Here is a 26,446-nt window from a genome sequence, read left to right on the forward strand (position 1 = left end):
GTTTTTGTTTTGTTTTGTTTTGTTTTGTTTGCTATGATATAAGTTGTAAAGGACTAATTTTTCTTTTTCCCAAATTCTTAGCCAGTTGTCTCAATACTATTTATTTATTTAAATTTATTTATTTATTTATTTAAATTTATTTATTTATTTATTTATGGCTGCTTTGGGCCTTTGTTGCTGTGCGCAGCTTTTTCTAGTTGTGGCGAGCGGAGGCTACTCTTTGTTGTGGTGCGCAGACTTCTCATTGTGGTGGCTTCTCTTGCTGCAGAGCACGGGCTCTAGGTGTGCGGGCTTCAGTAGTTGTGGCAGACGGGCTCAGTAGTTGTGGCGCACAGGCTTAGTTGTTCCACAGCATGTGGGATCTTCCCGGACCAGGGCTGGAACCTGTGTCCCCTGCATTGGCAGGTGGATTCTTAACTACTGCGCCACCAGGGAAGCCCCAATACTATTTAATAAACAATCTATTTCCCACTTTCTGAAATGCTACCCTTACTGTAAGCTACTCTTAAATAATGGTCTGTTTTCATTTTCTCTATTTTCTTTTCTCGATTTTTTAGTGTGTTCCTAGGTCAGTACCACACCATTTAAATAGCTGTATCATTACAGTATCATTTGAGATCTATTAGGGCAAATACTTCATAAGTTATATTTCTGAAAAATTTGGCTCTTACTATGATCTCTTTCCTCTTTCATGTGAACTTCAGAATCAACTCAGCAAGTTCCTTTAATATTGAATCATTCACTGTAGAAACACCATATGTCTTTTTATTTACTTATATCTTGTATATCCTTCAATAAAGTTTTGTTATTTTCTTTATCTCTGTTCTTAACATCTGTCTTATTAGGTTCATTGTTAGTTTCTTACAGATTTTGTTGTTTTTAAGGTAATCCTTTTTCTATTACATCTTCTAATTGTGCTGTGTAAAAAATCTTTTTTTAAAACTTTATATTCATTTGAATGAATTTTGATGATTCTCAGGGTTCTTTAGGTAAATAATCGTATCATCTCCCCATATTTATTATTCTTACTTATTACATTGATTAGAACTTCTGGTTAGTGTGGTATTTGGCTAGTCACATACTTATTCTGTGCCTTAATTTCCTTATCTCCTATTTATTTTGGCACTCAAATAGGAGAGTTGATATGGAAACTTTGATAATATGAAAGATAGGACAGTTTTAAGAGTGTTATTTTTGCTTTTTTCAGTTATCTGAGTTATCTTTTCAGTAGTTTAGGAACATTTACAGATTTGCCTTTAACTTATATGTTTCCTCATCTGTGTGATATTGATAATAAGAGTAATTAATAGGGTGAATATCACACATAAGTTGTCAACCAATTCTATTTTAACAATTTTGACCAGAGCTGAAACTGTGTTCATCAAAGCATCTGAAACTATCAGTGAGTACAGAGTTCTTGATCCTATCATAACAATACTAAAAACTATCAGAATTCACTCTCTAGTATTTAGTGATGCATGTTTACCACAAACTTTGACAGATACAAACTACATTTCCAAGAATTTGCTGGAAGCCTACAGCATTCTGGCAACTGAAAGTATTTCTCTTAATATGATTAAGGATGTTCATACCAGAAGTAAACCAAAGAAACATATTTTTGTGGAACTTACATGGTTCAGAAGTAAAATAAGATGAAAGTTGGAGAATTATGTTTTGTTTTCCCATTTCAGACTAGGTAAAATATCATACCTTAAAAATCTAAATTTTAAATAATAGGAATACAAGGTTAATGATTTAAACAATCGTCTGTTTTCTTTCTAATGTTTACTTTGTTTTTAGGGACATTTAGGATTGATGGGACCTGCTGGAGAACCAGGAATTCCAGGATATAGGGTAAGCATTTCTAATTGGAAATAAGAAATGTATATTTGCATAAAAACATTACATGAAGATGTCATCCCAAATATATAAATTCAGATGAAATTTCCTGATAAACCTTTCTAACATATTTAGGTCTCATGCCCCTGTAGAGTGAATCCTGTTCTTCTTTCAGAATAGTGCAATATCTAATAGTGTGGCCATCATGGTATTAGGTAGAGCACATACAAATGATATGGAGACTGTCTACTTACTTGTCCTTCTGTTAGGGCCATGAAGGTCAACCAGGACTTTCTGGGTTGCCAGGACCTAAAGGAGAAAAGGTGTGTATGACTATATTGACTTATTTATCATAAAATTAAACATTGAATTCATGTGTTCTTTCTGAAAGTATGTATGGAAACATTTTCAAAGAATAAAAAAAGCACTTTCAACTTGGGAAGTATTATAAATTCTAGAAGAAAAATAAATATCAAGGGGCAAAAACTTAAATTATTAAAAAGTCTTTGATAGGTTGTTTCAAGATTGAGGTGAAATGATATATGTTATAGTACTTTGCAATCTGTAAAAGTTTGTAAAACTAATATTAATTACTTACTGAAAGCAATTGTGAGACTATAGATTAAATGACTATATACATTTATAGTAAATTTTTTTTTTTTTTAACTCTCTAGGAGTTAAGCCAGCATTTTATTTATTTATTTATTTTTGGCTGTGTTGGGTCTTCGTTTCTGTGCGAGGGCTTTCTCTAATTGCGGCAAGCGGGGCCACTCTTCATCGCGGTGCGCGGGCCTTTCACCGTCGCGGCCTCTCTTGTTGCGGGGCACAGGCTTCAGACGCGCAGGCTCAGTAGTTGTGGCTCACGGGCCCAGTTGCTCCGCGGCATATGGGATCCTCCCAGACCAGGGCGCGAACCCGCGTCCCCTGCATTGGCAGGCAGACTCTCAACCACTGCGCCACCAGGAAAGCCCCTATAGTAAATTTTTTTATGAATTAAGAATAACTGCAGCAGTACTCCTCTTGATTTGTAGTATCATTGGAAAACTGACACTGAGAAAATTAGTAAGCTGCTTTTTATGTAATTAAAGCAGAATGACACTTCCAAAGAGAACCATGTATGAATTACAACCATGTATAAATTATCATGTGCTAAGTTTTGTAGATAAAAGTTTTTCATTTGAAAAAGATAAAACCAGATTGCATATTTTATAACATATTAGGAAATAATAGGCTTCATATTTCAAAGTTTATTTTATTAATTTAGTTTTGTTTATAAATCATCTTCATCATAGGGTTATCCAGGAGAAGATAACACAGTCCTAGGACCACCTGGGCCTCGAGGTGAACCAGTAGGTTTTTCCTAAAATTATTTTGATGTTTTGAGATAAAACACAGTTACTACAATAGATTCACAACACCAATTACATCTTTTCAAGGAGTTTTATTTAGTTAGTTTTATAACATGGTTTTATACGAGAGCAGTATTTGCAGTCACATAATCTAAATATAAAAACTGTTTATATTCAGGTCAAGATCCTTAGCATAATATAGAAGTTTAAAACAGTAACTTTCCAAATCTAACTTTCGGCATTAAATTCATGATAACTTTTTTACAGAGATTATCAAAAAATCACACACTCTAGACATTTAGGGCAGATACTTCTTTATACATCAAATTCAGATTTATTTCTAACGGATTTTTAAAAATCTAATCTGTATCCTTTTCTATAGTAGTTTATACACAGTTACCAAATGATTTCAAAACTCATCTAACCGGTTATTAGAGCCACTGTTCTTTAAAGATTATCAGTCTATAGTCTTCTAATAAGGATTTTAAGGACTAGCTGTAACCATGATTTTTTTAAAGTAGCTATTATATCTTTTATTATCTGAATAACTGTCTCTCTGTTCATGTTTGATTAAAACAATCTTAAAGGCTATATGTAAATTAAATGGGTAAAACAAAAATGCCTAGTTCACAGAAATAAATATAATTGGTTAAATTTTCCATATTTCACATATCATATAGGATAAAAGAATCCTAAAACAGAAGAATCAGAATATATAGGTACTCCTGATATTTTGATCTGGCTCTTTGGAGATGGTTGAAAGGTATACTTTGTTTTAGAAATAGGAAAGATTCTAGAGTTTTTCTGATAAAATCAAGCCAACTCATATAGAGGCAAACTCATCTAATAAGAATATATAAAATTCTTTATCGGAAACGATCAAAAAAATGAAAAGACACTTTCTGAATAAAGAAAATACTTTCAAATAATATGACCAACAAGGGGCTAATATCCAAAATATATAAGCATTTCATACAACTCAACAACAAATAAACAAACAACCCAATTAAAAAATAAGGAGAAGACCTGAATAGACATTTTTCCAAAGAAGACATACAGATGGCCAACAGGCACATGAAATGTTGCTCAACATCACTAATCATCAGGGAAATGCAAATCAAAACCACAATGAGATATCACCTCACACCTGTCAGAATGGGTATCATCAAAAAGACCACAAATTACAAATGTTGGTGAGGATGTGGAGAAAAGGGAACCTTGTGCACTGTTGGTGAGAATGTAAATTGGTGCAGCCACTGTGCAAAACAGTATGGAGGTTTCTCAAAAAAATAAAAATAGCACTACCATATGAGCCAGCAATTCCATTCCTGGGTATATATCCAGAAAAAAAATAAAAACTCTAATCAGAAAAGATATGTGCACCCCAATGTCCATAGCAGCAATGTTTACGATTACCAAGATAATGAAAGCAACCTAAGTGTCCATCGACAGATGAATTGATAAAGAAGATGTAGTATGTGTGTGTGTATATATATAGTGTATGTGCGTATATATGTAGTATGTGGAGATTATTGTGCTAAGTGAAATAAATCAGACAGAGAAAGACAAATGCTGTATGACATCACTTATATGTGGAATCTAAAAATGAAACAAAATAGTGAATAGAATACAACAAAAAAGAAGCAGACTCACAGATATAGAGAGCAAACTAGTGGTTACCAGTGGGGAGGGAGGCGGGGGGAGAGGCAAGATAGGTTTAGGGGATTAAAAGGTACAAACTGCCATGTATAAAATAAATAAGCTACAAGGATATATTGTACGACACAGGTAATATAGCCAACATTTTATAATTACTATAAATGGAATATAACCTTTAAAAATTGTGAATCACTATGTTGTACACCTGAAACTTACATAATATTGTATATCAAGTATACCTCAGTTGAAGAAAAAGAATTCCAAGTTACCCCAAAACTTATGTAAATTTAGGAAATAAATCGTTAAGAGATGGAATGATATTTTTTAAATTCTTTATCAAATGTATTCTAGTCTCTCTAAACCTCTGAGAGACAAAAATATGGAAATTGTGCAGAAATATACAGTGGAATATTAACTCAGCCATAAAACAGAATGAAATAATGCCATCTGCAGCAACATGAATGGACCTAGAGATTGTCATACTGAGTGAAGTAATTCAGATAAAGACAAATATCATATGATATCACTTATATGTGGAATCTAAAAAAAATGATACAAATGAACTTATTTACAAAACAGAAATAGAGTCACAGATGTAGAAAACAAACTTATGATTACCAGAGGGGAAAGCGGGGGGAGGGGGGCAGATAAATTGGGAGACTGGGATTGACATGTACACACCACTGTATATAAAATAGATATAACTAATAAGGACTGTACAGCACAGGGAACTTTTCTCAATACTCTGTAATGACCTATATGAGAAAAGAATCTAAAAAAGAGTGGATATATGTATATGTATAACTGAGTCACTTTGCTGTACAGCAGAAACTAACACAACATTGTAAATCAACTATACTCCAGTAAATTTTTTTTTTTTTAAAGTAAATGGTAAAATGTGGGCAAGTGAAGTATAGTAGTGCTTGTTTTCCCCAGATTCCGGTATTCCCAAGGTCAAAGAATGTCACTGAAATATAATAAATGTATTAAAAGTCTAGTATAACAATGGTCATTTTATCTAGTAGACATGGGACAGGTGTGAAAGTTAATCCAAGAATATTCTAAATAATTAAAGCAGAGTCAGAGATTATTGTCTTTACATTATGTCTAATATCTTTATCCACACAGGAGTAAGTTAAAATTTATCCATTAATGGTCCATAATAAATTTTATGGTTTTGCTAATAATTTCAATTTAAGTTTCTTTTCAAACAGTAGGTCCTAATATGTGATAATTGATTTTTCAAGCACATTTTAGAGTAGATAATTTGAACATCTTATCATATCAAAGATTTTATATTAGGAATGTTTAGAAAAAGTTAAAAGTACAAGTTTATAAGTTTCTGCCTTAAGGATTAAAATGAATAAATGTAATTTCTTTTAGGTTAATTTATATCTTAATAATTAGAATTTCACAGAGTAAAGAATAAATAATTTCTAATAATTTAATTTCTAATGGTAAAGTAAGATTAGCTATTAGATACTTTTTAAAAGATGATTAAAGATAATATTTTCTAATTAATGGAATTAATTAAGTGACTGGTCCTGCTTAAATTTTTTTCAATCATTTTAACATTAAATAAAAATGCAAGTTATTTTGATATCTTATATAACATACTTTACTAATCTGAAAATTCACATCGTTTGGACTTCGTTTTTTCAATATTTTTTCTAGCAGAATCATTATGAGATTCTCTTTAAATAATTCAGTGTTATGACGTTCTTGGTGTCACTAAAATCCAATCCTTTGAAAATATTTAGTGGAACTAAACAAACTGTTGTACATTTGGTTTCATATTTTTAGGGAAAAAATACTCCACATTAACTGTATCATCTGCATTCACAGATACTTAGACCCATTGATTGTTTTTGCCTGTGGTCTCTGTAGGGTCCAGTGGGGGAACAAGGAGAGAGAGGAGAGCCCGGAGCAGAGGGATATAAGGTAATTACTGTAAATTTCACACCTTGCTTCTAAATTTGAATAGGGTTCTCTGTGGTTCTGCTCAGTTGCAAATGAAAGTAAGCATCACTGAGATAATTAGTAATGTCATGTTTTGGATCCCAGAAGAAGCTCTTTGTATTTTCTGTTCCTTCTTTCTAAAATTACCATCATCTCCTTCCACTGCTGCTTTTTCTCATCATTCAACTCTCAACCGAAATGTTACTTTCTGAGAGGCCTTCTCTAACTGTCCTTTCTGTCACTTTATATCTCATTTCTCTATTTACTTTATGACATTTGATGCTATCTATATTATCTTACCACCTTTTTATACACTTGGGGTTTTTTTATTGTCTATATTCCCCCAACAAAATATAAGATCCATGACAATAAGACTCTTGTCTTTTTCATCATTATATCCCCAGTTTCTAGAACACAGAGTTCCTGGTATATAGTAGAAATTCATTAAAGAGTTGTCAAATGGATGGATAAATGCCATTATATTCTTATGTCAATTCTTATCCTCTTCCATTCTTAGAAGGATTTTAAGAGACCAGCTTTACTAGCTCAAATTATATTAGGCTATGTATAGAATTTATTCAGTGTCATTATTTATTAGCACATTTGTATTGAGCGTGTTCTGTATTCCTGCCCTATATCTCGTCCCTTTCTGTTTATAATGTCATATGCTAAACAAAATGGTCATTTGCTAACTCTCTCCCTATAGTTCTTGTCTTATTCCTTCGCTCACAACATTCTCTGCCTGCTCAAAAAATTATGTAATCTTTACTTACATAAATCCTGGCTGTCCTTTATAATCTAATTCAAACTCCCTTTTCCCCTGTCTATGCTAACAGCAATCTTTCCCTCTTCTGTAGTCCTATAGTATTTATTGTTGATAGAAGTCATTCAGTACAAATATTTTACAGTCTTCTGCTACTATAGTTTTTGCTAATTATTTTTAATGTGCAGATATCTTAGCTTCTCAATTTGAATATGACTTTTTAAAAATTAATTAATTAATTTACTTTATTTTTGGCTGCATTGGGTCTTCGTTGATGTGCGCGGCTTTCTCTAGTTGCAGCAAGCAGGGGCTACTCTTCGTTGCAGTGCGCTGGCTTCTCATTGCCATGGCTTCTCTTGTTGCAGAGCACGGGCTCTAGGCGCTCAGGCTCAGTAGTTGTGGCTCGCGGGCTCTAGAGTGCAGGCTCAGTAGTTGTGGCACACGGGCTTAGTTGCTCCACAGCATGTGGGATCTTCCCGAACCAGGGCTCGAACCCGTGTCCCCTGCATTGGCAGGCAGATTCTAAACCACTGCGCCACCAGGGAAGTCCTGAATATAACTTCTTTCCTTCTTGTACAGTGTCTTGTTTTGAGCCCTTTACATAATAGTATATAATATGTATGTAAACATAATTCATTTTTAACAATGAATTGATGGGTTATTTGATCCAATATACACCTTTCTATGTAAAATTGCTGTGATCATGTCTGCAATGAAGACTTAGGTTGCCAGATTGAAGGGACAAGCTGGTAGGTAGATAATTATCATTAATACACTGATTTATCTCAGGCCTGAAATCTGAAAAATCAACTTTCACTTCCCAAAACTCTCTTTGAAACAAATGTTGAAGGTAGTTCTAAATGTTTGTGAAATTCTGGGGATGGCCATCTTATATTTTTTCTATTTTCAGAGGAACATTTTTTAGAAGGTTTTTATATGTTCTGTCTGCAATTTACATAACATTTGTATCCACAGTGTTTCCTAAGGCAAGGAATCCAAGTAGATTTACTTGAAATTAGCTTTTCTTGGGGTTGAGAAACCAACCCACTGCTTCCAGCATAATTTGAGAAGTTTCTTAAACTTCTTTAACTTTTTCTGTGCATAACTTCTCCACACAGTCTCAGGAAAATCAGGTTCTAATAATATCTTCTTTTGGCCTCTACCAACTACAGTCAGTAGCTACATCAGTATTGTCTGTTGGCAAACAAACAATTAACTATTCTATTGGGAGAAGAAAAGAATCTCTTCACCTGGCTAGGAAAAGAAAAATCCTGCCCCCATTTTTCTAGATAGTCATACATTCTTCAGAAATCCTTCATCAGAGGAAAACTTTTCCCTAGGCTCGTTATGGAATCTGTTTTTCCTTCTTCATTCCATAAATAGTCCAGATTAAGTCTTCAATTGTGGATGTTTCATGAGCTAGTGTAAGCCACATTTTCCTTTCTGTCTTTTTCCATCCTATTTCTTAGGCTTTAGGAGTCATTTTATCATTTGTTGATAGATCTATTTTAAAAAGCCATTGAGTGCCAGACAATCACAGTAACTTCATTGCTTAGACATCTCAAAGTCACGAAATACCCACACTTGTCCCCTTCCATATTTTTCCAAGCACAAGTTTGATTCATACAGGGGAACCATGCTTTATTTAGAGTTAGATTATTCTGTTGTAGCTTTAGGTGATATTTTTAAATGTTTGCTTTTCTATATGGGCATTGTAGACACTATCATTTCACTCTAGTAAACTGATGGTCAGAATTATTGTCAATCTTTTTTTAATTGTGCTAAAATGCACATACATAAAATTTACCATTTTAACCATTTTAAATTGTACAATTCAGAGACACTTAGTGTTGTATATTGGCAATATTGTACAACCATCACACACTGCCTAGTTCCAGAATATTTTCATCACCCTGAAGAGGAAGCCCCATGCCCATTAAACAGTTACTCTCCTTCTCCCAACCTCTGACAACCACTACTCTGCTTTCTATCTCTATTGATTTATCTATTCTGTATCTTTCATATAAATGGAATCATACAATGTATAGCCTTTTGTGTCTGGCTTCTTTCACTTTACATAATGTTTTGAAGGTTCATCCATGTTGTAGAATGTATCAATTCTTCATTCCTTTTTATGGTTGAATAATCACCAAGCTTTTAAAAACACTTTTATGTTCACAAATATTCTTACCCTTGTGGTGAACTCATGATTATCCTCTTGGAGAAAAAAAAATGGAATGGGTAATGAAAATTTTGTTTCCATTTGGCTATGAACAATTGAAAGACATTTTGTAATCCTTCTCACCATCCTTTGTTCTTTTTTCCTCGTGAAGAAACTGAAAATCACAAAAGTCAAGTGTCTTGCTCATTATCATCAGTAAATCATTATTAGGCATCATCGTATATGACACATTTTATGTGTTACATATAATTAAATCTCTGGTCCCTTCAGCATATATTTTAGTATCTGCCATGGACTGGGAGCTATGAATGTAACACGGGACACCCAGGACACAGTCCCTGACTCCATGGATATCACATATACAAAATAAGAATATTTAATCAGTATAAAAGCAGATATAGTGAAATAGCTGTCATCCAGAAAACTATACATCACATAGGTCAAGATAAATTCATTTGAGGCTTGAGAGAGAGTCAGAGGACATGGTATGAATAAGAATATGTCAACATTCACTTTTTAAAGATATGAGCAGAAACACACAGATTAAGTCAGGCTAAACTAATGTGAGCCAAAGCCCTAGAAATACACTGAATAAATTATGTACTATCTTAAACTCCTTTTTACTTTGGTTTGGCAAAGGCCATAGAATTTTTTGCATACAATAAAATAACAACTAAATCCTCACTTGGCCTTCATTCCTTAGCATCAGACATACATATCCAAATAGCTATTGGACATCATCACAGAAAACACAGCATGTCCCAAACCATAGTATCATCATCCTGTCCAAATCTGATCCTCCTCTTTTTATGTCCTTAGTTCAGTGAATAGTACCACCAGACATCCAGATGTCTAGTAAATGAATCTTCCCTCTTTCTATCTCCCTCTGTCTCTCTTTCTCTCTCTCTTGCTTTCTCTTTCCTCCCTCCTCTCCCTCCTCTTTCTCTCCTTTCTCTATCCTCTCATTTCTCAACGTCAATTGGCCACTTCTTTTGGCCTCTTAAATATCTCTGGAGTCTGTCCACTTTGCCCTACTTTAGCTTAGGCTTTCATCATTTTTTGCCTGAATTATTTTAATAGCTTACTAACTAGACTCCCTATCCCCAGTCATAGCCCTCTCAAATCCATTCTCCACTTAACATGTTGTGTTAGATCAACCTCCATTTATTCTCCCATGCTGTTTCCTCTGCAGAACGCCTTCCTTTTACTTTACTGCCTGGAACACTCATCCTTTAAAATTCAGCTTATTATCACTTCCCATATAAAATCCTCTCCAAGCTCCCCTTGGCCATCCAACTCATCTCACCACTAATATCATCAGGAAAAATCAATCACTTCCTGTAATCTTGCCCACATAGCTTTATAATAATATTATAAAAAACCTAATATTTATAATTTTTACCACTGCAGAAAAACAGTCTCTCAATTTTTATTGGGATGGAAAGGACCAAAGGAATTATAGTGAAGCTCCTAGAAAACAAGTTTGGTTTTCGTAAGATTTGTATCCAAACATCACAAAGCCAAGAGAGGCAGTTGGCTATTCTATGATCATTCTGAAAAGGTCTCTGTAAAACTACAGATAGAGTGGTGGCAAAACCATAATAGGCCGTGATGGTTTTAAGTTTTGTAGTTTATTCAGTATGCTTACTCTCACTTCACTTTGTAACCCCAGCTTTTCACCAATTGCTTCTCTCCTGAGCTGGCTTAATAAGTGACCTACAATAATCATATTTACTTGAATAAAGCTCTCTCTTGATTGACCTGATTCTGTTACTTGCTGACTCTGTTCATGTTCTGTTGGTAAAGGTCACACATAGGAATCGTCTTCTCTTTAGTTATGGCTGTGTGCTATATAGAAAGCTTTCCAAAATAACCTTTCTGTCTTGCAACTGTTCTCTCCCTTAAACAGGATTCATTTACTTTATCAGGAAGTTGAATCTTAAAACCATGAACATTTGCCTCACAGAATGCAAAGAAGCCTTCAACTGATCTTTCTGGGAGAATAAATATTGTTAGCCTTAAGTATGTAATCCCTTCTTCTCCTAGCCCAGAAAAAGGAGATGAGCCTAATAACTGTCCTTCCTATGGCATTCTTTCTGTAATACACAGGAAGAAAGGAATCTGAAGGGAAGAGGACAGTAGGGAAGGGGATAAAAGAGATTACATGTGGAATTCTTCCTACATAACTCTCACCCGACATGCCCCTAGATTGTTGCTAGTTTCTGTTTACACACTTGAAAGGTGTAAAAATGTGGTAGGCCAGCATTCCTTCCTAGGAGAACTGGGGTGATGACAGATCGCTGAAGTCAGAATCACTTGATGTCTTGGCATATGCAGTAACGACTACCAGTCTTCAGCCCAGTAAATCTACTATCTAAATGGCTGTGACATTAGTTTGTAAAAATGGAGACCATAGTACACTGGAAAAGGGTTGAAAAAAGAAATTTGTTCTCAAACTCTTTATTCATTCGTTATTTGCTCTATTAGTTTCCTGAGCCTGCCATAACAAATTACCATAGACCAGGTGGCTTAAAACAACAGAAATTTATTCTCTCACGGTTGTGGAGGCCAGAAATCCAAAAGCAAGATATCATCAGGGCTGTGCTCCCACCATAGGCTCTAGGGAAGAATCCTTTCTTGCTTCTTCCAGCTGCTGGTGGCTAACAACCTCCCTTGTGGCTGCATCACTCCAACTTCTGCCTTTGTCTTCACATGGCCTTCTCCTTTGTTTGTATCCATCTCTCTCTCTCTGTGTCTTTTGCAAGGACACTTGTCAGTGGATTTAGGGCCCACATGGATAATCCAGGATAATCTCCTTCTAAGATCCTTAATTTAATGATATTTGCAAAGACCCTTTTCTCCAAATAAGATCACATTCACAGTTTCTGAGGATTAGGGCATAGACGTCTTTTGGTGGGCCACCATTCAACCTATATTAACCTATATGGAAAAAAAAAAAACCAACTCTACACTCTTTCTCAGTCATCATTATATCCAGTGGCTATTATGTTCTATACTCTTTCCAAGAGAGAAGCATAATCTCTATAATATTTAAATTGAATTTTGCAACATTTTGCTACCACTTTAAGTGATACTACTCTATTCTCTAAGTCACATGTCTTTATTTATTCTAATAATATAACCTTTTTTATTCATAGGGTCACATGGGTATACCAGGACCAAGAGGTGCCACTGGACAACAAGGGCCCCCAGTATGTTTTGAAAGCATTCTTTGTAATCCTGGCATTTAAAAACATTAATGTTAACATATCTTATTTGGTGTCTGCTTTATATGTGATTTCTGTTTTGGTTCCTATTAAAGGGTGAGCCAGGTGACCCGGGTGAACAAGGACTAAAAGGAGAGAGAGGATCTGAAGTAAGTTGAAATCATTTAAGACAATTTGAAACTTATTGCTGGCTTGAGAAAACAGGGGCACAAGGAGTTGCTGTTCATTGTAACTTAAATGATCATTCATTCTTTCAGAGCAAGAATCACCACAGGCCTCTAAACAGGGTGTTTGTTAATATTTGTGCTAAAACATCATTATTGATTAATTCGTGTGTTTCGACTGCCATCCAAAGTTCCCTTTACCAGCAGACTACTCTGGCTTTGAGAAAATTGCCTAGAGTTGTCCCAAACTCATTGTCCTTCCTTGGGGTTTCAGGCAGAAATACCGACTAGCCTTAAAACCAGCACCGCAGAACAAAATTTTAGCAGTCATACCTATTTAGTTGCTGTAGTAAGGTAGGGGTAGAAATAGTTTAACTATATGACAGACTCACAATTGGTTTAAAAGATTTTTTTCCATAACACAAGTCAATTATTTGTTATCAGGCGAACTAAAAATCTGTTGAGTTATTGAATTTAGCCACCTCTTTCCCTATATACCAATAAACGTTGCCCTAACCTTATGTAACAACTGGATTTGTAATTTGTACCATCACTTCATTGCTGCCCTACTTTTCATGGCATTCTGACTTTACCTGCTACTGATTTAAAATTAAATTCTTTAGAAAATGTACTGTATTTTAATAATAAATTAGGTGAGGATTGATAAAAAGTAATGAATTTGAGACCATGTTTCTCCTAATTTGTTAAACTGCCTTCACCCATACTTGTGTTTCCCATTTGTGGGAGTTAGTAATAAAATTGAGTTGAGTCGGATATTACATAGGTTTTCATTCACATAGAAGCCATTTTAAATAATCTTGGCAACTACCTAGTAACTTACTATCAGGCTCCTTAATAAATAAGGACCAATAAATAGTAAATAAAAATATCCCATTGGGACTTACCTGGTGGCACAGTGGTTAAAAATCCACCTGCCAATGCAGGGGACATGGGTTCGAGCCCTGTTCCAGGAAGATCCCACAGGCCGCGGAGCAACTAAGCCTGCGAGCCACAACTACTGAAGCCCATGTGCCCTAGAGCCTGTGCTCCACAACAAGAGAAGCCACCGCAGTGAGAAGCCCACACACTGCAACGAAGAGTAACCCCCTCTCTCCACAACCAGAGAAAGGCTGCGCACAGCAACAAAGACCCAATGCAGCCAAAAATAAATAAATAAATAAATAAATTTATTAAAAAAAAAAAAAATCCCATTGAAGGCAAGCCTTAATTTTAAAAAGAAATTCAAAGAAAGAATACAGTTGTCTCATTCGCTTAGAATTTTTAATACCCAAATTGGAAAAAGTAGTGGAAAAAAACATGAACCTAGAACACTGCTACTACTTTCATGTGACTTCCTTATATTTGCATTAAGTGCCTAAGGATGCAAATGCTCTCCCAAGGTTTGATCCTAAAATTTCTAATCCTTTACAATTAGTACTTTCATATTCTCAATGTTTTCTTTTTCCTTTTTTGACATATCTCAGGAAGAAGAAATTTTTTTATGTTTCTTAGTATTTGTTAAAATTATGCCAATGAAAATAAAATATTCTTACTAGACAACTGCAGCTCCAGCCTATATGGTCAGCTCTCCCTGGGTGTTGGAGCTGAAAGGTCTTGAGGAGCCATGGTTTAAATTCTGTATAATCCATGAGAATTAGTTCTTTTCCCACTTTGGGCAATGCTGGTGTACAGTCCAAGGTTACATTAAAAAGCCTCTTTGAATTTCAGATAGTAATGATTGCTACAAGAAAAATCACTGACTATGTGTTACTCACTAGGGACACTTTGAATGGCCAGGTGGATCCTATGGAATTGCCCTCATCTTGTTTTTGCAAAGCTTTAAATTTGTTTTTTAGATTTGGAAATGCCCTTTAAAATCGTTTGGACAACCCTCTCATTTTTCAGAGGAAGAAATTTAGGTCCCAGAGGGATTATGAGTTACCTAAGATCACAGAACTAGTTAGCAACAGAACCAACACTAGAAACTTTATTTCCTGAATCCCATTATTATACAAAAGCCTTCTATTACTTTGAAGTCTTTTATAAATTAAGTTAAATATTAATTTTACTTAACCATCTAATTCATTAATTGGTCTTTCAGACATGAAACTATGGAAACTATAAAGAAAAAGTTGGAGCAAGTCAAGTCAAAACCAATTGCAAACCACTACATTTTTTTAGAGACTTTTATAATGCAAATGTAGTGAACTGTCCCATAATGGCTTTCAAATACAGAGACTCAAGCCAAAATCTTACTTTCCTCCCAAAGCAAAATTCCAGATTTTAGTGAATTTAAATTTCTTGGTTAAAAAAAAAAAAAAAGACTTAACTCTCTAAATCTGTGTTTGTATTTTAAAGCTACCCTCTCTAACAAAGTTAGAACTAACAAAGTATTGTGATGACTGTCCTTCAGCTTCATTTGAATAAAAAATGAGTGTTTGGACTATAATGGCACATTTAAATTTTTCTGTTATCTAAAGAATTAGATTACCTTCTCTTGTAGTCTATGTATTGTATGAAGTGGTACAATCCCAATTAATGGAATTCATTGTTTTAAATGGATCTGATTTCAAGTGGGCTGTTCTATTTTTCAAAGCTAGCCAGACAAAAGAGAAAGCACAATTTTACATATACTCTAAAGAATAAATATGAAATTCATTCGCCTTTCCTATTATGAGAACAGGAAGTCTGTTTGTTGATTTATGAGGTACTTATATTTACATAAAATAATATGAGTAAGTTAATTTTGAAAATAGCATAGAATGCTTCTAGTTTTATTATATTTGAATTCTGGGCATTGGTGGAAGAGTGATTTTTTTTTTCCTTTTTATGACACCAACTCAATTAATCATCTACAAACACCTTAGATGACAACATACTTTCTTTGTCTTTGGCCCAATCTTTAATTTCCTACTGAACAGACCATCTCTGTGTAGGATTAATATTTAGTAATGTTTGGCTCTTAATTTAGTTACAAGACTACCCAGCAATTCCAACTGCAAGATTTTTTTTAATGCACAAATTCAAAAAAGTACCAGTCTTCTACACTTTGTTGATCTTTATGTATTTTAAACCTCCTCTGCAAGTCTGTCGTTTTGCTAACTAGCCTACTTCCTTTTAGTTATGGTGACAATAATTGTCATAAGGAAATCTTTCCTGAATTGACATCTAAAAACAGCAGAGACTGTTTTGTTATTTACTATACGCTTTTTGTATTTAATAAGGAGATTTTGTCACAATTGTACCATTACAAGTAGCAAAATATACATTAAAAATAATTTTCATAGTCATAATTTTCCTTTAGTGTTATTCTGTTGGAAGCTGCTTCCTGATGTCCATCCGAGTATTAATAACATTCTAGTTTTCACGATGATAGACTCATGTATCTAGGTTTTAGAACAGTATTTAACTGTTCTGAAATAATCCCCAACATAATGGTCACCCTAAAATGTAATTGATTTGTGATGATATGAGAATCTCTTTGTTTTTATTTCGTATTTGAATGTTTGGAATAAAACACGCACATACATGTATAGCATATCTGAACCTTAAGCCATAAACTCAAGTATACAAAAAGTATAATTTTTTTTTATGTTCTTTGTAATGGAACTTCTGTCCTGAGTACCCATCCTGCCTGGTGGTAGAAACCTAATTGATGGAAATCTAGTCAATTGATTGCCTTTAACTCCATCCACTCAAATATCCTGCATTTGATTTAGAGTTTTTCCCATTCATCCTCTTTTCAAGTCTGCAGTTACATTCTGGGTGGCAATGGTAGGGAAGGGGAATAGGAAGTGAGATTGATCTTTAGCCATCATCTGTTCATACTAGCAGCCACTGAAATGTACATCATCCCTTTTGGCCCCCATGTGCCATCATCCCACCATGTTGGCATCTACCTTGGCCCTCCTGACAAAAGTTCTTGGATCCCTGTTGGCTTGTACAGCTATTTTCTCAACTCAGGTGCAAGATCTCCTTAGATAGGACTCTAAGGGCCATATGCTTCTGTTCTTGGCCACATGGAAGTAACATTCTACTGCTCCCCATACCATGCTAGGTGCTTGAGGGACTCAGACTTTCTCAGGCCCCCTGGCCTAGACATCTCATGCAGAAATTTCAACTCTATTGCTGCACTCAGTGCAACTTAGCATACATCTCAGTGAGGCCTTTAGTCTCTCTAGCCATCATCTCTGTGCCCAAATCCCCACACTTATCTGCAGATATTATTGTTTTGTTTTGTTTATTAAGTTTTATTTGAATATAGTTGCTTTAAAATGTTGCGTTAGTTTCTTGCTGTACCGCAAAGTGAATCAGGCATACGTATACACATATCCACTCTTTTTTAGACTCACTTCCCATTTAGGTCACCACAGAGCACTGAGTAGAGTTCCCTGTGCTATACAGTAGGTTCTCATTAGTTATCTATTTTATACATAGTAGTGTATATAAGTCAGTCCCAACCTCCCAATTCATCCCAACCCCCCTCCTTCCACCCTTGGTAACCGTAAGTTTGTTCTCTACATCTGTGACTCTATTTCTGCTTTGCAAATAAGCTCATCTCTACCATTTTTCTAGACTCCACATATAAGCAATATTATATGATACTTGTTTTTCTCTTTCTGACTTACTTCACTCTGTATGACAGTCTAGGTCCATCCACGTCTCTGCAGATGTCACTATTTTGTTCCTTTTTATGGCAGAGTAATATTCCATTGTATATATGTACCACTTCTTCTTTATACATTCCTCTGTCGATGGACATTTAGGTTGCTACCATGTCCTGGCTATTGTAAATAATGCTGCAATGAACATCATGATGCATGCATCCTTTCGAATTACGGTTTTCTCCAGATATATGCCTAGGAGTGGGATTGCTGGGTCATATGGTAGCTCTATTTTTAGTTTTTTAAGGAACCTCCAAACTGTTCTCCATAGTGGCTGTACCAATTTACATTCCCACCAACAGTGTAGGAGCGTTCCCTTTTCTCCACACCCTCTCCAGCATTTATTGTTTGTAGAATTTTTGATGATGGCCATTCTGACTAGTGTGAGGTTATACCTCATTGTAGTTTTGATTTGCATTTCTCTAATAATTAGTGATGTTGAGCATCTTTTCGTGTTTGTTGGCCATCTGTATGTCTTCTTTGGAGGAACCTCTGTTTAGGTCTTCCACCCATTTTTTGATTGGGTTGCTTGTTTTTTTAATATTGAGCTGCATGAGCTGCTTATATATTTCGGAGATTAATCCCTTGTCAGTTGCTTTGTTTGCAAATATTTTCTCCCATTCTGAGGGTTGTCTTTTTGTTTTATTTATGGTTTCCTTTGCTGTACAAAAGGTTTTAAGTTTAATTAGGTCCCATTTGTTTATTTTTGTTTTCTTTTTCATTACTTTAGGCAGTGGATTGAGAAAGATCTTGCTGTGATTTATGTCAGAGAGTGTTCTGTCTATATTTTCCTCTAAGAGTTTTATAGTATCCCGCCTTACATTTAGGTCTTTAATCCATTTTGGGTTTATTTTGTGTATGGTGTTAGGGAGTGTTCTAATTTCATTCTTTTACATGTAGCTGTCCAATTTTCCCAGCACCACTTATTGAACAGACTGTCTTCTCTCCATTGTATATTCTTGCCTCCTTTGTCACAGATTAGGTAGCCATAGGTGCTTGGGTTTATCTCTGGACTTTCTATCCTGTTCCATTGACCTATATTTCTGTTTTTGTGCCAGTACCATACTGTTTTGATTACTGTAGCTTTGTAGTATAGTCTGAAGTCAGGGAGCCTGATTCCTCCAGCTCTGCTCTTCTTTCTCAAGATGGCTTTCATTATTCGGGGGTTTTTGTGTTTCCATACAAAGTGTAAAATTTTTTGTTCTAGTTCTGTGAAAAATGCCATTGGTAATTTGATAGGGATTGCATTGAATCTGTAGATTGTTTTAGGTAGTATAGTCATTTTCACAATATTGATTCTTGCAGTCCAAGAACATGGTATATCTCTCCATCTGTTTGTGTCATCTTTGATTTGTTTCATCAGTATCATATAGTTTTCTCAGTACAGGTCTTTTGCCTCCTTAGGTAGGTTTATTCCTAGGCATTTTATTCTTTTTGATGTGATGGTAAATGGGATTATTTCCTTAGTCTCTCTTTCTGATCTTTCATTGTTAGTGTATAGGAATGCAAGAGATTTCTGTGTATTAATTTTGTATCCTCTGCAGGTATTATTGTTTCTACCCACCCCAGGACTTGAGGGCAGATTGGTGTCAAGGTCTCTTCTCAGAGATACCCATCAGTGTCTTAACAGTTTTGCTTCTCTTTTTACCTTTCTCCAACTTGAAGATTTTTTTATATCCCCTTAGGTAGGAAAAACTTTCTCTTACATTATTATAATTCTTCTAAATATGTTCTTTATGGTATAAATTTTATGACTTGAATCCTTTATTACCTTGTTTTTTTATGTTCAACTATAGACTTTTAATATTTAAAAATCAGGCTTTTGGATTTAAAAATATATTCTTTTCAAACTATTCCCCCACCATGAGTTTCAGAAGACTGTTTTGAAATTCTTAAGCTAAAAAAGTCTATTTTGAAAATCAAAAGTTTAGAACAAATCTATCACTTTACATAAAAAGAAATACTGTGAAGGAAAACACACCAGTTAACATATTTGAATATTATCACAATTCATATACTGTTTAATTAGTGCTATTCAAGACAACTGAAATCAGAACTGTTTTCAATATTTAAAACAGTCTTTATTTCTCTATTTTACTTCTTTATTGTATTCTAAAAGATACATTTATTATAGGGATCATATGTTCCAGAAATTGTATTTACTTCAACTAAACCCAGTTCACCAACTGTCCCCTTTTCTGGTTTCCTTACCCTTCGGAAGAATTTACATTAGTGACTTTTTAAAGCAAGTAAAATAGTTTTTGAACTTGGAGGTAGAACCCTTGATCCATATAGCTCCCTATCATCGAATTCTAACAAAATTGGGTTTTTATCTCTTACAGAAAATGCCCTTTTTCTCTCTGATTACATACGGTATTTCTTCTTAAAACGTTTAAGCTCATTTTCAGAAGATGTAACATCTTCTGAAATTGTTTATTTTGTTATTGTTGTCAAATTGAATCTTTAGCACAACTGTCTTCAGATTTGAATAACTTAACATCTCATTTTGGTGGAATTATCCTGTTTCTGAGAACTTTTGATGATTTCTGAGAAATGTGTCTGGTAATGGCAATACGCTTCTTTTTCTTATTTGTGAACTAAGTCACTCTTTTCCACCTTTTTCTTCTTAAAATAATTTTAGGATATCATCAGAATAATGGCCTGATTTGCAAAGGCAAATTTCTGACTATCCTGGTAGACCGTTACTGCTGAATCAATTATGATTTAAAACATCTCACACATGGAAAAACAAGCAACTCTGTGGGAAATAAAGATCTTTCCTTTGGTTTACAAGTATGTTCTTCTCTGTGCTTCCAGATAAGCACATTTTAGGTTATTGGTTCATGTCCCTCAGTACACTGTAAGTGCCTTGTGAACAAGAGCTTTGATTTTGCATCTCCAGCACACAACAGAGTCCCTGATACCTAATAGTCAAGAAATGTTTACTGATTTAATTAAATAAATACTTAACCACTTTCAGTAGGGAGACAAAGGCCTTGCCTGGAAGTGGGGACTTTTATTTAAATAATCTATTCAGTTCCTTTTTAGAACTATAATTTAAATTCTTAAATCATAGAATTTGGAGCCAGGTGGAAATTCATAGATTATATAGTCAAATTCTTTCATTTACAGATGAAGAAAATGACTCCCAGGAAAGTTAAATGGCAATCCCAATGATAAACAGCTAGTTAGTGGCAGGACTTGCTGTAGCCTCCAGGTCTCAGAGTTCTTTTCTATGCCTTCAGTTTAATTAAATTTATAGCAATGAGTTGACAACTGTGCTTCACATTTTTAGGGTCCTAAGGGGAAAAAAAGAGCTCCTGGCCCTTCTGGGAAACCTGGGATTCCTGTAAGTAACAGGCCTTTTTCATCTTTATTGTTTTTCTAAATAGAACTTAAGCAAGCAGAAAAGTTTGGGGCCAATTATGACAAGTGTTGGATAAATCAGATTGTCTTCAAAAAAATGTTTAAACCCATGCCGGAACACAGAGGGAACAAAATATGACCATTAGCTCAAAACCAAGCTTGGTGTTGAAATGGAAGTCACTGCAACTGAAGGTTGCTATTTTCCAGTGCATGGAGACCTCTCTGTGGATTCATGCTACTATTCTTTGATGGTGAACCACTAAAAAACAGGCAACTTGGAGTCATGACTAAATGAATGGTGACAAAGGTCAGAGATTTTCAAGCATGATTGAAAAGACATGAGCTGGATTTTAATTGAAGAACTCGGCCTCTCATTTTCCTGGGAAATAGAACAGAAAGTCTTAGAAGAAAGCTTTAAATCTTTTCATCACAGAACAAAGATTAATTTTACCTTAGCCATCCGTTTCCTCTTTGGCCAAGCAAATACGTGTAGACTAGCTTATTAGCAAAGACTTCCTGCTGGTCTCCCCTAGCCAACAGCCTGTTTTGGGTGGCCTGTGTTGGTTCAAAAAAAGTAAAGAAAAGTGAACATAAATTATGAGCACACTGAGATCAGAGATTCCCTACAGATTAAATCCAGTTGCCCAAGAGTACAAACAAAATGTTCAGACCTTTACTCAGTCACATAATTATCTAATTCAAAGTGGCAACTAAAAGAGCCGTAATTTATTTCTTGGGAAAATAATACAATACAGAGTTTTAGAGATGGTGAATGTCAGCCTATATCCTAAACTGACAGGTGCACATAGCAGATCTTTTCTCCACAGCTGGATAGAGCATGGGCTGGTACAATGAGAAATACCAGGAAATTACAGTAAAGTGGGAAAGGTTACACAATAAATTGCTGATTAGCTTGGCATTTCAGTTTAGGGAACAGTTACCTGATCTGTTGTATCCAAATAGTAAATTATTAAGGAATCCAGGAAACAGGAAAATTTATCCTGGGACAGGGTTTTAAGAATGTAACCTCCCACCCCCCAATAAGTATAAAAGTGTTTGTCATTTAAACATCTGTACAGCATCTCTCTATAATCCAAGTAATTTTTAATTGCCAAGGGACTTCCAGGCCTACCTGGGCCAAAAGGCATGCAAGGATACCCTGGAGCAGAAGGCATTTCAGGAAACCCTGGTAAAGTTGGGCTACCAGGAAAACAGGGACTTCCTGTGAGTAGATTGAATATTCTTTGCTCTTTATTTCTTATGCATAAGTGTCTCTTTACTAAGACCATAGATATTTTGGCTGTCTTTCTTAACTTTGACATTGGTTCAGATTGTGTTTATGATTTCCAGGGAATGGCAATGAGTACATTCTGTTGGATGTTTTATAACTAATAACCCATATTATTAATAATTTATATTATTTTTACACATATAAAAGCTGGTACATAGGAACAATAAAGAAGTAAAACTTTAAGGGCTACACAACCTAACTGTGTTTTGAGTTCATCAAATGTCTTAAGCCACCTTTGGAACATTTCAGGCTTGGCAATAACTCAAGGTAAGTTCTGCCAAAATCATTTTCCCTTTACTTTTATAGCCTCACTATTTTACAGAAATTGTGTGAATGTTTTCTCTATGTTCATCTAGTGGTGATGCAATGAGCAATGATGTAGATTACTATTTTTATGCAAATTTCTATCTTATTTGATCAGAAATTTAAAAATGATATTTTTGTCTTCATTTAGCCATTTTCCCTCTTTCCTTCCTAAGGTCATCATAATCCAGATATTTATTGTTATCTCATGTTGTGTTTCCATTTGAAATACAAGAATAATTAATCGCATATTTCAGTAATCCAGTAAATCCAGTAAAATTTATCCTTTTACATTTCCACTATTTGGATATGATTATCTATTGACCTGTTTTTCTTTTCTTAAATGAATCAATCCTAGTTGTTTATTCACATGTAGCATGGGACTGTAGCAAAACTCAAACCCAAATTAATATTATTCTTTCACTATGATGAATTATCTCATTTGTTTAAAAAGATGTATCAAATTATGACCCAGCCAATTTAATTATTTCAGAAATAAATATCTGGCCATATTCTATTTGGAAAGGTGAATTTTTTAAGGAGGCTTAGTATGGTTTCTATTTGCTTTGGAGACAGTATATCTGAACATCAGAGCATCAGGGTGTAAGCCCTAGAAAAATTTGACAGCCAGGCTGATGTTCTAATTAAAATATATGTTTTCTAAACTTCTGCCATTAACATCAGTCTGGTTAAAAGAGGACTTCCATTTGAGATCCCAGTCTTAAAGGGAGCTCATGCCCTGAACCTTCATGTAGATGCTGCACTCTAGGCTCACCATATAAGAGTCTTAAAATGAGGTTGTGGAGTTTTAAAAATACAACAATAAAACACTTTGAATTGGTCTGAGAGTCTGTACTTAAGTTTTACTGGGAAATGTTAGAGTGAATCTTACTGCTTTGAATAAGATTTTGAGAGCTGAAACAAGGAAAACCACATTTCAAAATATGTCATATTTCTTGCTGTGAACACAGGTTTAATCATGGAGGTGGTATGTATGTGGATGTGCCCAGTAGTCGATAAGACTAGAAACTGAATTGTAAATACTAATAACAGCAAATAGATTTATTTAATTACTGGGAAGAGGAACTCACTTGTTTTCTGACTAAAATAATACTAATCCAGGTACTTATTCCAGATATGGATAATACAAATCAGGATCCTATATATATATGTTTAATAAGAATTTCAGACATTCAGCATATAAGATATTCATCAGACACTAGTGACAGGTCAAAGTCATCCACATTTTTTATACCAAGTCACTTAATACTTCATTGTGGCAAACAACTTCTTTCTGGCAGTATGTGACACCTGAAGGTCTTCCTGGAAAGGACTGAAAATTGGAAAATAAAATGAAAACATTGATTCAGACTACAAAAATATGAACCATTTTCTCTTGCATAAAAACAGCAATGTGGCAAGTGATTGTTATCTGCTGCTAGTTTCCAGAAAGAAAACAGACATTTTCTAACAACTCTACATCCTTCTTTAATGGGGTAATACTTAAAGGACAGTAATATAATGGCTAAGAGAAAGCCAGTACAGAAAATGGTAGATGCAAATAAGATACTGATTTCATTTTAATTCTGTCTAAGTTGCATTCTAGAATCTTCCACACGGTTTTGACTGGCTGTGTGGGTGAAGGCTCATGCATAAAACCAAATCACTGGTTCTACACAGAATAAACAAGAATGAAGAGGACTTAAAGCCAGATGCTGAAGCCATTTGCACACTCAGGGCTATTCCAAGACCCGGTTAGAACTCTAGGGTATATCAACAGGGCTCTTTGGTTGCAAACAACCAAACATGGCTATATGGATTGCCCATGTATACAGATTGCCCCAAGTTCTGCCCACTGGGAAGAGTCTCCTTCACTGATATCTTTCAGGCTTAAATGCAGCAGCAATCCACTTCTAGCAGATGTTGACATTCAATGCAGATCTATCCATAAATCAGGCCTGAACTTTTTTCTACCCTACTAACTGGTAAGGGGAATTCTCTAGGAAGGCTGAAGGAGCAGTGGTAAAGCAGTAGAACAAGTATCATGGAAGTCTCAGTTGCCTGCTTGCATATTTTGTTTGTGATTTCTGGACCTGTTAGGACCCAGTCTCAATATACACCATTTCCATTTAGGAGTGAACGCTGCTGTGCACAGCCAATTTTATGATTTAGTGGATCAAATATCACTTAGATCATAATGGTCAGTTCAGGACACATAGTCATTTGATGTCTCAGGGTCGGTTATTCAGCTTCAACCAGAGCAAGCCCAGAACTGCTTTCCAAATGGGAAATTACATTTGACAAAGAAGGCGTTGCTTATGTCCAAAACTTTATGGGTATAAGCTGTGATTCTCCTATGGGGGTTATCAAAGGGTCCATATAGCATCTCTACCAGCCACAGACCCTTCTGATATTATTGGATCTGCTCAGTCATAGCAAGGTAGCTGACACAGCATCCTGAATCTGCTGCAGAGCATTTTCGTCGGGGGCCACCCAAAACTAGCAAGCTGGCAAAGGACTTGAATTTCTCCAGAGAAGATACACAAGTGACCAATAATCACATGGAAAGGTGCTCGACATCACTAATCATTAGGAAAATGCAAATCAAAACCACAATTAGATACCACTTTTACAACCACTAGGATGGCTATTATCCAAAAAAATAAAAAATTGAAAGAAAGAAAGAAAATTACAAGTGTTGGTAAGTGTGTGAAGAAACTGGCACCTTGTGTATTGCTGATGGGAATGTAAAATGATGCAGCCGCTGTGGAAAACAGTATGACAGGTCTTGAAAAATTAAATATAGAATTACCATATGATCCAGCAATTCCCCTCCTGGGTGTATATCCAAAAGAAATGAAAGCAGAAACTTGAACAGAAATTTTCCAAATGTTCATAACAACAGCATTCACGGTAACCAGTAGGTGGAAACAACCCACGTGGCTGTCAACAGTGAAACAGATAAACCAAATGTGGTATATACATACAATGGAATATTATTCAGTCTTAAAAAGGAGGGAAATTCTGACACATGATACCACATGGATAAACCTTGAAGACATGCTAAGTGAACTAAGCCAGACACAAAAGTACAAATAGTATATGATTCCACTTACATGAGGTACCTAGAGTGGTCAAATTCATAGACAGAAAATAGAATGGAGGTTGCCAGAGACTGGGAGGGGGAGGATTTGGAGAAGTTATTGTTTAATGGGTACAGAGTTTTAATTTGGAACATAAAAATTTCTGGAGATGGATGGTGGTGATGGTTGCACAGCAATGTGAATGTACTTAATGCCACTGAACTATACATCTAAAAATGGTTAAAATGGTAAGTGTATGTTATATATATTTGACCGCAATAAAAACCTAGCAACTTTACAGGCTACCCAGTAAGTGGGTAAATGGGTTGTAGCAGCATACCCAAAGGTGGCATAGATTGACTCCAAAGTCCAGAGAGGCTCACCAAGCATTGTGCCTTTTTTATTGTGATGAGCAATGCAGAGTGCAACAACTTGTCTCTACTTTCGAGAGGATATCCTGATGTACCCCCAAACCACTACCCCTAGGAACTTCTTCCATTTAGCAGTCCCGTGAACTTTTTAATCCTATCCTCTGGTGTATCTTGAGGGTGCTTGTTCTCTTCCACTCTCCAGGTCCAGTTAGCATAGTTGGCCTCA

At 35.2% G+C, this 26,446-nt stretch overlaps 1 protein-coding gene across 4 annotated transcripts in view; it reads left to right on the forward strand.

Annotated features, from left to right (window-relative positions):
- COL24A1 (collagen type XXIV alpha 1 chain) overlaps positions 1-26,446 on the forward strand; it is a 395,517-nt gene that overhangs the window by 310,687 nt on the left and 58,384 nt on the right. For all 4 annotated transcript variants that reach the window (XM_061183940.1, XM_061183941.1, XM_061183942.1 and 1 more), the window contains exons 41-48: positions 1,801-1,854; positions 2,109-2,162; positions 3,132-3,188; positions 6,735-6,788; positions 12,910-12,963; positions 13,074-13,127; positions 21,102-21,155; positions 22,289-22,396. In XM_061183940.1, the coding sequence (XP_061039923.1) occupies positions 1,801-1,854; positions 2,109-2,162; positions 3,132-3,188; positions 6,735-6,788; positions 12,910-12,963; positions 13,074-13,127; positions 21,102-21,155; positions 22,289-22,396 (489 nt within the window). The remainder of the gene's footprint in view (positions 1-1,800; positions 1,855-2,108; positions 2,163-3,131; positions 3,189-6,734; positions 6,789-12,909; positions 12,964-13,073; positions 13,128-21,101; positions 21,156-22,288; positions 22,397-26,446) is intronic.

This window comes from Eubalaena glacialis, chromosome 3 (assembly GCF_028564815.1).
Source record: "Eubalaena glacialis isolate mEubGla1 chromosome 3, mEubGla1.1.hap2.+ XY, whole genome shotgun sequence".
In the NCBI taxonomy this organism is placed as follows: domain Eukaryota; kingdom Metazoa; phylum Chordata; class Mammalia; order Artiodactyla; family Balaenidae; genus Eubalaena; species Eubalaena glacialis.